General features: G+C 55.2%; 1 protein-coding gene and 1 long non-coding RNA gene across 2 annotated transcripts; one reads left to right on the top strand and one right to left on the bottom strand.

Annotated features, from left to right (window-relative positions):
• Nucleotides 1-144: 144 nt before the first annotated feature.
• On the bottom strand, nucleotides 145-7,745 carry NR1D1 (nuclear receptor subfamily 1 group D member 1). Its single transcript, XM_010960455.3, has 8 exons — nucleotides 7,121-7,745; nucleotides 4,056-4,397; nucleotides 3,701-3,789; nucleotides 3,468-3,612; nucleotides 2,487-3,127; nucleotides 2,010-2,195; nucleotides 1,278-1,488; nucleotides 145-626 (listed from the first exon to the last, which is right to left on the bottom strand). Exons 1-8 carry the CDS (start codon nucleotides 7,149-7,151, stop codon nucleotides 427-429), a joined length of 1,845 nt encoding a protein of 614 aa, XP_010958757.1. The 5' UTR covers nucleotides 7,152-7,745; the 3' UTR covers nucleotides 145-426.
• A 138-nt stretch (nucleotides 7,746-7,883) lies between these two features.
• On the top strand, nucleotides 7,884-12,246 carry LOC105073245 (uncharacterized). Its single transcript, XR_835680.3, has 4 exons — nucleotides 7,884-8,020; nucleotides 8,290-8,394; nucleotides 8,992-9,091; nucleotides 9,464-12,246. It is a non-coding gene; the product is annotated as an uncharacterized LOC105073245 (long non-coding RNA).
• Nucleotides 12,247-13,298: the final 1,052 nt, after the last annotated feature.

Below are 13,298 nucleotides of genomic sequence, written 5' to 3'. Positions count from 1 at the left end.
GACTTGTGTGCTGCTTCCCTGTATCCTCCCATCTGCTGGCAGAGTCCCCACCCCACAAACTGACCAGATGGAGAGGTGTGCCCCTGGCCTTGGCCATATTTCCTTCCCCCTTCCCCCAAACGAGCACACACCACAGAAGCCAGCTCAGCTGTGAACTATTGGATTTGAGACAGGAATAGAACAAGTTGGGGGGCTAGAGAATAAGGGGGGGTGTGGTTTAAATAGGGGAGGCTGGGAGGTTCAGTGATGGGGGAGGGAGGCAGGTATTTACAAGAAGGCTCGGGGGGCCAGAGGCTCATCTTGGAATATTTTATAACAATATAAATAAGATTCTGGTTTGCTTTTCCTTTTCGTCTCGTAAAGGAGAGAGAAGTGCAGAGTTCGATTCTGTACAAGGGGGCAGCGGCGGAAGGCCGGCCGGGCGGGTCACTGGGCGTCCACCCGGAAGGACAGCAGCTTCTCGGAATGCATGTTGTTCAGGGTCCGCAGGTCCGGCAGCTTGAGCAGCAGCTTGGTGAAGCGGGAAGTCTCCAAGGGCCGGTTCTTCAGCACCAGAGCCCGAAGAGCCCGCAGCAGCGTCTCCTGGAGCTGCTCCACCGAAGCGGAATTCTCCATGCCCGAGCGGTCTGTGGGGAAGACGACAGCAGTGAGGCAGGCTCCCTGAGCTCCTCTGACGAGGACCCCGAGGTCTGCGAGGACGCGGCGGGCCATGCAGCCTCTCCCTGAAGCCCCTCCGGGGGCCGACGGGGAAGGAGGCGGAGGAGGGACACGACTCCTTCTCCCTCCCAGGCCTCTGACCCCAGAGCAGGAGGTGCCTGAGAGCTGGGAGCGTGGGCTCAGCAGGGCTGGTCACCTCCCACCCCACCAGGCCACCCTCCTTCCCTGAACAGGCCGAGCACGCCCAGGCTTGCTTGCTTTTTGCTCTGTAGTGCCCTCTGCCTGGGATGCCCTTCCCCCTCTCTCTGCCTGGCAATATCTTTACTTGTCCTTTGAGGCCCCACTCAAGTGTCACCTCCTTCCCCAGCTCCCCAGGCAGAAATAGTTGTGTGTGCTTCCAAAGCCCTTGGTTCATGCTTCTACTGTGACACTTATCTCACTGTTTTATAATTAGTCGGGCATGAGTCTTGTCTCCCAAGCTAGACTGTGTCTGAATCATGTCTGTATCCCCAGTGCCCAGTGCGGGGCCTGGCATAGAGTAGGTACTCCATAAAAGGTGTGTTGAATCGAACTGCGTCCGCCTCCTCCCCGGGTCAGGCTCAGGCGAGAGCCTGACGTACCTGCAGAGACGAGCACCACCGCGGTGAAGAGGCCCAGCTCCTCCTCGGTAAGCGCCAGGGAGTTGAGCTTCTCACTGAAGTCGAACATGGCGTTGAGCAGGTCGCCCATGCCCATGGCGCCAAGCTCCTGCAGGCTGTAGGTGGTGCGGCTCAGAAACATCACTGTCTGGTCCTTCACGTTGAACAGCGACGCGAAGCGCACCATCAGCACCTAAAGCAGGGACAGTCATCCTGGGTGGGGTGGAAGGAGCACTTGCCAGATTGCCCCTAAAGTTTTCCGAAGGGGTGACTGATGCTGCTTTAGATTTCTCAGTCAAGAGTGGGGCTAGTTTCTGAGTGAGCAATGGGTGGGGGTGGGGGGCCCAGGTGGAAGAATGGGGAACATCTCATTGGCTTTGGAATCCAGCAGGCCTGAATCTGAGTCTCAGCCTTATCACTCCTTGTGACCCTGGGCAAGGCACTTCACCCGAATTAATTTGCTCATGCCTAGAACGGGGGTAGTGCTGTACCCTAAAGTTATTTTAAGGTAATAGGATGTGATTAGACCCCAGCTGAGATGGCAGAAGCCTCAGCCGTCCACAGGCAGGACTGGGAGGGAGCCTGCCCCCTCCTTCATCAGTCGAGTAAGGACAAAAATCGTGGGGTTTCAGGGCCTCTGCTCATCCCAGACACCCAGCCTTTCTGTTGGATCCTTCCCAAAGTCAAGAGCAGGGAGTGCAAAGGGTCACTCACCTCAAAGGTGCCAGCCTTAAGCAGGGTGACCTGGTCGTGCTGAGAAAGATCACGGAAGCCAGGGATGTGCTTGGCAAACTCTACAACCTCCCGCACAGCGGGCGTGAAGCTCATGGAGAAATCCTCCCAGATCTCTTGCACAGTCCGCCCGCTGCGTCCGTGCGGGTACATATTCATGGGACATGCCTGGAGAAGGAAGGAATTTGGGGAGGGGAGTATCAGCCAGACTGGCTCAGATGGGCTCCCCCAGCACCTCTGGGCCCCAGATTCTGCCTGGGTTAGAGTTGGGGCCCTGGAGGATGGGTCTGTCAGGTAGAGTAGCAATCAGGTACCAGGTGGAGATCAGGGATTCCCAGGCAGAGCCCTGCCTCCAGAGCTGAGCATCCTCCCTGCACTTAGCCTCCAGGCACACCCAGTGGCCCTGTGCTAAATGCAGTCTCCCAGGCCCCCTGCCCACCTCACCCCCAGTGCCCTCACCAGCAGAACATTCTTGGAGTTGCCCTGTCGCAGACTGTTGGCAGGGGCTTCGCCTTCTGGGGCTGGGTACACATGGGTGGGGCATAGCCGGTGCCCGTTGCTGTTGGGCTGGTGGCAGCTGTGGTGGGCAGGGCCAGGGGGCCAGGCTGGAGGGTAGGCGGAGGGAGCCTGGCGTAATCCATTGAGGGCCTCGTTATGACGCTGGGCAGCCATGATGTTGTCATTGGGGGCAGGTGGGCAGCCCTGACTTTCCCAGTGATGTGGGGTGGTGGCTAGAGGGCTGCCTGAGGCATGGTTGGCATTGAAGTTGCCAGGTGAGCTGCCCAGCTTGTCGTGGGCGTAGGTGAAGATCTCTCGGTGGGCCCGGGCTACCTGGGATATCACATCCTCCACTGTGGGCTCCGGACTTGGGGATCGGGGGGGTGTCAGCTGTTGTGGGAACTGGGGGAAGCCCACCAGAGGGGAAGGGGCTGGAGCCGGAGGTGGTGAGGGGCCCAGGGGGCCCGGGGTGGGGTGCGGGGTGGGCGAGGTCTCCAGCGGGCACTGGCTGCTCAGCTGGTTGTTGGCCAGGTTCATGGCACTCTGCATCTCCGCCAGCATCCGCTGCTTCTCTCGTTTGGGGATGCGCCCAAAACGCACAGCTGTGGAGGGATAAGAGCAGTGTCAGAAAGTTCTCTTACACGCTCACATGCTTCCTTCCTTCCTCCTGAAAGGGCAAGACCCTTCGCGCTGGGGCTTCCACGTCAAAACCAAAACCCACAAGGCCACACTCATCGAGGGGGTTTTCCAAGTAGGGATTGGTGACCGGAGGGACTAATGGGAAAGAAGCATGTGTTTACCCAAAAGGATGAAATCCGGGCATTCCCTATGTAAATGAGACGCACGGTATTGGGACTTTTTAAGGGAGGGATTAATTCAGAAACTTTAAGTGGCAGAAGGGGTGGGCGCGGGGATGCTCATGGGGCAACAGCACTGCCTCACCATCTCGAGACATGCCCACGGAGAGACACTTCTTGAAGCGACACTGCTGGCAGCGGTTGCGATTGATGCGGACGATGGAGCAGTTCTCGTTTTTCAGACACCTTTTGTATTGGATGTTCTGCTGGATGCTCCGACGGAAAAAGCCCTGTCGGGCAGGGGCAGCTAGTGAGCATCTCCGTCCAGGCCAGGCCTATGTGTCCTGTGGTCCCTGCCCTGACCCCACCCCGCCTCACCTTGCAGCCCTCACAGGCATGCACGCCGTAGTGGAAACCCGAAGCGACGTCCCCACACACTTTACACAGTAGCACCATGCCATTCAGCTCTGTGGGAAGAGACGGGGCAGCAGGTGAACAGGAGGGGTATCTGAGTGGCCAGAGAGGTGGAGGTTTTCTGGGCTGGAGATTGGGATGGGGTAAAGCTGAATCTAGGGGGCACTTGAATGACCAGATTGGGCTGACAGCAGCTGGTGAAACTCTAGGAGAGATCCCTGAGGCCGGGCCCTGGGAGTAACTGTGTCACGTGAACATCAACTCCCCACCTAGGCCTGGACACCTTCCCTTCCCCAAAATTGGCTGGAAATTTACTCACTGGTGATGTTGCCGGTGCTTTTGCTGGGGGACACTCGGTTGCTGTCTTCCAGGGCCACTTGTAGACCCCCTGGGGGGCTCCCATTATAGAAGGAGGAAGAGGAGGATGAGGAGGAGGAAGATGAAGAAGAAGGGGAACCATCGTCACCCAAGCTGGACGGAATGCTCCCAAAGGAGCGAGCTGGGTCCTGGGTGAGGGAGCCAGTGGGTGATGGTGGGAAGTAGGTGGGGCAGCCTTGGTTCAGGGACTGGAAGCTGCCATTCGAGCTATCACTGTAGAGGGACTCAGGGCTGGTGCGGCTTGGGGAGGAGCCACTGGAGCCAATGTAGGTGATGACGCCACCTGGCAGGAGAATAAAAAAGAAAGGGGTGTCAAGCGCCATATATGGTCCTAGGGCACCACTCTGCTCATCCCCCACCTGCCTCCCCAAAACACTGTTGGACATTCAGAAGTTAACCACGTGGAACCCCTAATCTTGGAGTCCCTGGAAGAGCCACAATAAGCAATGTCCCAGCACATACCAGACATGGCCAACCAACCCCTGCAACTCTTGTCAGGTACATTCGGTGCTGCCTTGGGTGTGAGGTACCTCCCGAGAGGCATGACCTCTGTGATGTTCTGAGTATCTCACATGTGTACAGCCCCTGCCTGCCCTCCACTCCCCCATCCCCGGCCCTGGATGCCTTCCTTTAGAATATCAAATGCAGATAATGATTTAATTGTCAGCAGCTGACCTGGGGATGGGATGAGCAGCTGAAAACCATTCATAATGCCCAGGCTTCAAAAAAAAAAAACAGCTGCCGATTTTAACACCAAGACCATTCCAGGGATGAGACCATGGAGGAGCAGCTGGCCACCAGTGAGGAGAGGAGAGTGGAGGTCTTACAAGGGTAAGACAGTTGCAACCCCTCAAAACTGGAAGACATATTCTCGGAAGGTACTGAACCTGTTCCCCTGGCCTCCAAGATCGAGAGTCAGAGAGGACTCTATCTCTGAATCCAGGAAGGACTTAGTGCAAGTTGCCGGAGGTGGAAGTGAAGGACAAACTGTCCAGCCGAAGGCTTTGGAATTCCCCCTTCCAGATCACTCAGCCTGATGACAACGACCTTGGCTCTCTGGCTACTCAGGGACTTTGGCCCTCTAGTTATATTGCCAACCAGGTAGCCGTGCTCCCATTGCATTAGCAGGAGAAAAAGGTGACCTGCCTGCCACACCTTTGCCAAATACCTAGCTCAGCCTGCCATGGATTGGGTGGGAGAAGGGAGGATCCCAGGACACGTGTGAGCCGACACAGGCCATTCTACGTGTCTACAGAGGCACATGTCTTGCTCACCCACTGACACACACTAAGCTGGGCAGGGCATCCCTAAAATAGCTCAAGGTTGGTCAGGGTGAACCTAGTTCCCTGTAAAATAGTTGCACAACAGATCAGCTCCTACAGTTTCAGGGCTGAGGTGGGGGGATGGGATATTTATTTGGTGGTAAATGAATCTGACCTAGTTCAGCCATCCCCAAAAAGGGAGTTAAGACTTTCATCCAAAGAGACTTCCAACCTGGAAGTGAGGGGCACACTCAAAAGAGTCTAGTTTTAGTTCTGGAGCTATCACCACCAACTTGATTTGTGACCTAGAGGAAATCAACTCCCTTCTCTGGGTCTGTTTTCTTTTCTGTTGGGAAAAAAAAAAGAAAAAAAGGGAAAAAAAAGATGAAAGAGACGATCTCTTTTCAGCTATTATTTTGGGGGAAGTCCTTAGGAGGCAAACTGCTTCTTGTTTGGTCAGGGTACAGGTAAGACAGTGTTTGCAGAACTAAGATGCTTGGGGGAACAGAAAGAATCTGTAATGTGGGAAAGCTGAGTCTAAAGGCAGGTCAGTGCGGTGGGTGCAAAGAGAATAAAGAGGAAAGGAATGAGAAGAGTGGCTAGATGTGAGGTCCCTTTGAGGAGTGTAAACATGAGGCCACGAGAGGTCAGGGATGGCTCCATATAACTCTGCATCGGTTATGGGGACGGGGGGGCCCCGGAGCAGGCGGACAGGAAAAAGAGGCAGGCGGGGGCGGTGAGTCAGCCCAGCTTCACCCAGATCTTGGCAGGGCGGGGCGGGAGCCGGGCCCTCAGCCGGCCTCACGTCCCAGCTCCACGTGTGCCTCTTGCACGTGGCTCCCCAACGAGGAACCCCAGAACCCGAGGCCCCGCCCTCTCCGCTTGCCGTCAATCGAGAGCAGCAGCCCCGCCCCCGTCCCTCCCCTCCTCGGAGTCCGAGGTCCGAGTCTCCGGCAGAGTGCGGAACGCCAGCTGGGCCGGGACTACTGAGGGGAGGAGAGAAAGGAACACGCGTTGCCAGGGCAACCGGGGGCGGAGCTCATTATGTAACGGGGCCGGGAGGCAACCACCAATGGGGTGGCGGCCACGGCTTCTGCTGAATGAAAACAAACGCAGCACGTGGGCCCGGCTCTGCAGCCATGTGAGCGCTCCCGGCCGCCTGGGCGCTCTGGGTGTCCTCCCTAGGGCAGAGCACCACTCTCGGGGCTCCTTTAGTGCCGCTCCCTACAGTCACTGAGGATTTCCCAGTGAGATCTGACCCATTCCCCCAGCCCCTCCTGCCTGGAACCCAGATCGCTCCACTGCTTCTCAAGTTCCCTCGAGCCTGCAGGAACTAAGGGAAGAGGAAGGAGGGGGTCCTCCTTCCGAGAAGTCCAGGCATGCCACAGCTGCAGGGGGTGGACAGAATGGGGCGTTTCGGGGCACTGCTCCAAAGCTCCCAGTTCCTCTAAACTGTTTATCTCACCACATGTACCCGCTTTTCATTTCCTCCTTCCCCGCGATTCGGGTCCTTCAGGCTACAGGGAGCTCTGGGACTCTGAGGGGTGTCGCGGGGGTGCCTCCGGGCGTTTTCCCAGACTGAACAATCCGCTCTGGAAATCCCAGCCTATGGCCACCAGCATGCTAGCAAATCCTCAGGCCGAGGGAGTCCCCAGTCCCTTACAAAGTTCCTCTTGTTCTAAGGCTTAGATGGAGGAGAGAAGACAGTGACAGAAAAAGGATGATAGCAAAGGAAGCTTAGTACCTGTGTTGTTGTTGGAGTCCAGGGTCGTCATGTCTTCACCGGCTGACAGCGGTCATTCAAACTGGACCTTGACACAAACTGGAGGTTACAATTGCCCCTGTCGCCCCCTGGGCACTGGCCGAGGGCGGGGAGTGGACCCTGCGGCTCACGATCAGGATCCGAGGCACCCTGCAGCAAGGTCTTGGGGTGGCGGGACTGCAGCCCTGCAGAAGGGTAGGACGCTGAGGCAACGGAGGTCTGTTTTGCATGGGAAGAGCAGAGAGACTCTGGGGGAAGGGGGCAGGGGGAATCAGCTTGCAGTAGTTCTGGCTAGAAGGTAGCACGGAGGGTCGGTTCTCTGCAGTGCACGGGGTGCCACAGCCTGACGGCTCCGCAGCGCTGCAGGGTAGCGAATCTGGAGCTCCCGGTGCACAAGTCCCAGAGGGAGAGAGGTTGCAGTCAGGAAGTAAGTAGGTGATGGGGAGAAACGGGGCACCCAGGCGCAAAGAAGCGAGACGTGTGCCCTGCTAAGTTCCCTCGGCGGCAATATTTCACTCTGCCAGTCTCAGCCGCCTTTTGCCCCAGCCTTTTTCCCTGGGACAGAGGGCTCTGCGCAGGCGCCAGCAACCCAGGGTTCCCGGGCCGCACGCGGCACTGGAGCAGGTACCATGTGATCCCAGGGAGCGCCTCGTGCCCCAGTGACACACTTTTCCAGCAGCAGGCACGTTGAGCTCCGTGCGCCTGCGTAAAGCCAAGGCTGTCGGGATATGTAGTCCGCCGGCAAAGTGGGCGGACTGCGAATATTTCCCCTTTTCCGCCTTGCAAAAGCTGTGGCTGGGGCCAGGGTGGAGCTGAGCGCCATGTGGGGTGGGGTGCGCTAAAGAGTCAGGGTGGCGCGTTTGGAAAGCCTGTATGGCAGAGGCATGTGAATTCCCGGGGAGGGACTGGCAGGCTTGGCTGATCCCTGGGAAATCAAAACTAACAGCCCCTTTCTGCAAACCTTGCAAACGTGAGGGCTTCACGTGATTGCAGGACTGAACTGCCTTGAGGTTACTGGTGACTTGAGAGAGATGACAAGTAGGAGAGGGAGATATCCCCACCGTCAGGAGCTTAAGCTGAACTTCTGCAGCAGCACCAAATCCTGAGACAGAAAGGAAATGTGACCCCTTTTCTTTTCTGGTCCCCTTTAGGGAGAACACCTTTAGGAAAAGGAGTCACCATGGGGGTGAAGATGTCCCTGGGGACTCCCTGTTTGCTTGTATGACACCATCCCACCCACTCGAAGTGACTTTGGGGTGAGTCATTTCCCTTTGTCTAGGAAATAAAAAGGACCAGGGAGGGGAACTTTGTGGTGAAAGTGCTTTGAGGTTCTAAAGTAAAGGGGCCAGAGGTAAGGCAGGGGCCTGGAGGCAGAGTAACACTCCCACCCCACCCCCTCCAGTGCTTAAGGGTAGCGTGGATTCCAGAGACGAGAACACAAAGACCATCTTAACTGTCCCTCCTTTACTGATGAGGAAAATGAGGCTTAGCAGAAGTGATTGGCCCAAGGTCAGACATCCCTTGCTGGTTTCATTTGCCCACCATCAGGGAGGTGGGCTGATACAAAAATAAAACACTGAACTGGGGCTAGAAACAGCCAGCATCTCCCTTCAGAGGAACAACTGCCCCATTTGTGAAAATGGGGCCTCCAGCAGAGGTCTATCCTGTTTGAGGACTTGGGTTGCAGGCAGAAAGGCGAGACTCTTCTTTAAGCAGCCAAATGAACCTGGACCACCTGCTAATTCCTCCTCAGTTCCACTGCTTCTAGGGAGGGGGTTTGTTTGTTTGTTTGCTTGTTTGTTTGTTTTGGTTTTTGGTTTTCATACAGGAAGCCCTTCTCCACTTGTTCACAGACAGCTCCTGGGACCGCATTGATGGATGCCTGGAAACACAACAGCCATCAAAGAGGTAGAGGAAAGGATGGGTATGGACTTAAAGGAAGGAGTAAGCTGGGTAAGTGAGGAAGTAAGTAAGCTGAGAGGGCTGTGAGGGTGACCGAAGCGGGTGGGGGGGACTGGACAGGTGGGCTGACCACTCACTGACCCTCTGACTGCCAAGGGAAGACGGCTCCCTAGAATGGCCTGGGATTTTGCTTTGTTCCCTTGCCCCCAAGAAAAGTAGGAGAGACAGGACAGTGGGCTTGTCCCTGGCCTGCCCTGGCCCTCTGGCCCAGCGCTGGGAAGCTGCCACAGAGCATGGGAGGGCCTGGGAGGGGCTAGGACAAACAAGGAAAAAGGCTTTTCAGGAAAACTTGGTTCTGAAGTTGGCCTCCACCCCCTCTCACTCCTCCCTCCTCCCTCCACCCCCTCTCCCTCCTCCCGCTAGGATCTGGAGGGAAAGCTCGGAGGCGAGCCGCCATGTCCAGCACTGCTCTCTGCGCCCTTCCAGATTCTCCATCAGAGCCAGGGCCAGCACCCAGGGACCTGCCAGGGCTGGACTTAAAATCAAGGACCTTGGCATGACCTCTAGCTCCCCACCAGCCCCAGCACCCCCACTGGCACACTCCCTTTAGTTGCCCTGTTTGGCAACTAGGGCTCTGTTTGCTGCTGTGGTGACCCTGTCCACCCCTTGTTCGACTAGCTGGTGTTTATCCCTGTAGGGGGAGGGCCAGGGGTCAAGCCTCCCTCCCTGAGTTTACAGCCTGTGAGAGGGAGGAGGAAGCAGAGGCAGCAGAGCTGAAATGCAGTCAGCCTAACTCTTGGCAAGAAGCTGGGTTGTTTTGCAGTCTGTGTGAGGTATGAAGGCGGAGGCTGGGAGGAGGAGGCAGAGCAGGGGGGTTACTTCTGCTCCCTCCTTTCTCTGCACTTCTTATGGGGCCCTTCCTTTTCTCCCTGACAAAGAAGTAACTATGGGATCTTCCTTCTATGACTGGAGAGAAAGCTACAGAATGATAAAGAAGCAGGACTCTCCCTAGGTTCCAGAAGCTTCTATCTATTCACCCTGCTCCTCTTTCTGTCAGCAGCTGCTGGGAGAATGGGAGAAGGACAGAGGCTAAGGGACCGAGAGCCACCAAAGGGAGGGAGAAAAGGCTGGGTTGTTTGGTCTTTGGGGACCTGGAGTAGAATCTAGCTGTGGCCGCTCTTTGACCTCAACCTTGACCTTAAGACAACAGATGCATCTCAACCCAGCCTCCCACCGCCCCCCACCCCCAGCAGCTGGACATTCCAGTTCTACACACACACACACACACACACACACACACACACACACACACACACACACACTATATCTCCCATAGCCAAATTCAACCCAAGAAGGAAGTGGACCTTTAATAAACAGTGCTCAGATTGGAAGCATGGGAAACAGATGCATATCCAAGACCCAGCCCAGCAAAGCACTACTCTGGTTCCATGTTGCCTCCACTTCCACTCGGATTCCTCAGAGGCTGGGATTCTGGGGACTAGCCTCACCATTTATAGGCAGACTGGGATCCTGTGTATGTGTATACATTTCCAGCTATGTCTTTAATTCTCTTGGGGAGGACAGCAGAGACCTAGGAAGGGAAGAGAGTGTAAGAGCTCTAAGCTCTGGCCAGAGTGTGTGTGTGTGATCGTGTGACTGTGAGTGAGAGACTCCATGTGTGAGTGTGTGAGTGTGAATGTTATGAGTGTGTGTGGATGTGTGTTTGATCCAAGATATATTCTCCTTGTCAGTAGGTTGTTCTAGGTAACAGGGCAACACCCTGTGCAAATCCTGGGTGGCCTAGTTTGTTGGCTGACTGCTTTGACTGACTGACTGACTGACTGGGGTGGGTCTTTCCTGGAAACCAGGTCAGGCTTCAGTAGGTGCCTTCCTTTCCCTCTCCTTTCTCACCAGGCGAACCATGTCCCAGGGAAATAACCTGCCTGCCCAGGTGATGCTAACCTAGATCAGAAGCCCTGGGTATGCCCCAGACTCAGGGAAGCAGCCCTGTGCCTGGAAGAGACTCATTCCCTGCCCTCCTAGATTCTTTTCCTGTTGTCTAAAAAGCCAGCCAGCTTTCCCTAACCCAGCCAAAGCTTAGACCTCTTGGGGAGAATTTCAAGAGCATGAAAGCAGGAGGGTCAAAGTCTGAGTTAATTTGTTCTTAAGGGGAGATGGAAAAAGGGGGGATGAAGCATGATCCAGGACTGGGTTCGATGGATGTGTTTTGCCTCAGTTTCTATCTTGACCTCACTACTCCTTTTTCCAATGAAAGGAAATAATAAACATGTATTAAGTACCAACTACATGCCAGGCACTGGGCTGTGTGTTACACATGTTATTTCACTGAATATCCACAAAAACCCTATGCCATGGGTCTTGTTCTTATTTTAAAGATAGGGAATCTGAGACTTGGAGATGTTTATTAACTGGCCCAGGGTGCTCCAGAGACTAGGCGATTTGTCTTGAAGCTGTATTTGAAGGGAAGTGCTTAAGATTGAGAGGATGCCATATTAAAGAATGGTGGAGTTCATGGAGATTTTTGGAGGAGCTAAAGCTCCCCCAGCTAACTCTTAGAACTACCACTACCAATGGCAGAATGAAAATGGCAATGTTGGGAATTCAACCCCAGGTCTGAGGATAAAACTCTTTCCACTAGCAGGACTGCCCTTCCTGGAGAGAATGATCATGCCAGATGGAATGTCTGAGCAACAGGCTCATCCTGGTGTTTCCTAAGCAATGATGGGACTGGAAGTGAGATGTGTCACCAAGAAGGGAAGCCTTGCTCCTGTCCCCACAAGTACCTTAGCTTCCCAGAACCTCCTACTCCAACCACATTTCTTCTGTCTTAAACTTCTCCCTCTCTCCCCACAACATTCCCCTCTTCTGGTTAGGTAGAAGGGGGCCAGAATCGGGTGCAAAAAATAAATAACTTCCACAAAGATTGCTCAGAGGTGAGTAACTGAAGGAGGCCTCTGAACTCTTTTCTCTGCCTGACCCCCTGACTTTGGGATCTGTAGCTGGTGATGAAGGGAGAGGGGCACATAGGTCTGGGCCCCTTAAGTTGCTTCCTTCTAGGGGTTGTATCAAGAATGGATTGGTTGGGGGAGGGGATTTAGCTCAGTGGTAAAAATGTATGCTTAGCATGTGTGAGGTCCTGGGTTCTACTTCCTCCAATAAAAATAAATAAATACACATTTTAAAAAGGAATTGATTGGTTCAGTGAGAGTATGGAAGGCCACCCCTAAGAACAGAAAGAAGTTGTATAAATAGCCCTAAGGAAACAAACATCCTGCTTCCCCATTTACCTGCTTGAGAGGTGTGCACTTCTAAAAACAGCCCCTTGAAAGCCACCCACCATGGGTTGCTTCTTCAGCAGATGCTTTGCGGAGGCCAAAGGAGGACTCCCCTCTCAGAGCTCAGAATCCCAGAGAAATCACAGGGTCAGGGAGGTGACATGGACTGCCCTTGGCAGTGGGAGACTAAGCCTCAGATTGCCCTCCTTCTGGCATGGGGTTCCTCCTCCTGGGTTAGGGGGCGGTGGCATCCAGCACATGCTATGCCAAGGCCATCCTGTCCAACCTTTGCTGCTGGAGCCCACTGGTAGTGTCACCTTTCCAGGTCCCTGCACCTACCCAGTGGCTGTCCTTGAGACTCTGTAAGACAGAAACACAGGGGAATGTGTATGGGGAGTGTGTGTTTGGGGCAGGGATCTGTGTGCCTGCCTCCATCTCCACCCCTTACCCCAAGCTCTAGCTCAAACCCTCTTGTTGACCAGCATCTCCCCACTCCTTGGGCCTCTGCAGGTCTCCATGCAGCTGCCTGGGGAGGCCAGAGGCTCATGACAGTCCTCGTGAGCAGGATGGACCTTGGAGGAGCTGTGACCTGGGCAGGCATTAGGGGCTGTGTGTAGCTTCTGGGAGGCTTACATAAACAGTGGCTGGGATGGGGAGGGAAAGAGGGGTGCAGGGGGCTGCCCAGGAAACAAAAAGCGACTCCCGCCCCGCCAGTGCCGTCTGAGTGGAAAGAAGAAACAAGGCTGATTTTCCCTCCTCCCATCCCTCTCCCCTGGTCCGCAGCTGTTAGTTGGGCTGGAAAGACTGCAGTATCTTGGGGGAGGGGGGCAGAGGAAGGAGAGAGAGAGAGGATGCGACTTCACAAATTTAGGATCCCTCCCCTTTCTCTAAATTGGGGGTGGGGGTGGGGCGAAGCAATTTGCCAAAGAGATTTTCAATGCCGCAGGAAGGAGCTTTGGCTC

Source organism: Camelus bactrianus, chromosome 16 (assembly GCF_048773025.1).
Source record: "Camelus bactrianus isolate YW-2024 breed Bactrian camel chromosome 16, ASM4877302v1, whole genome shotgun sequence".
Classification (NCBI taxonomy): domain Eukaryota; kingdom Metazoa; phylum Chordata; class Mammalia; order Artiodactyla; family Camelidae; genus Camelus; species Camelus bactrianus.
This window is presented reverse-complemented; position numbering and strand designations above follow the sequence as displayed.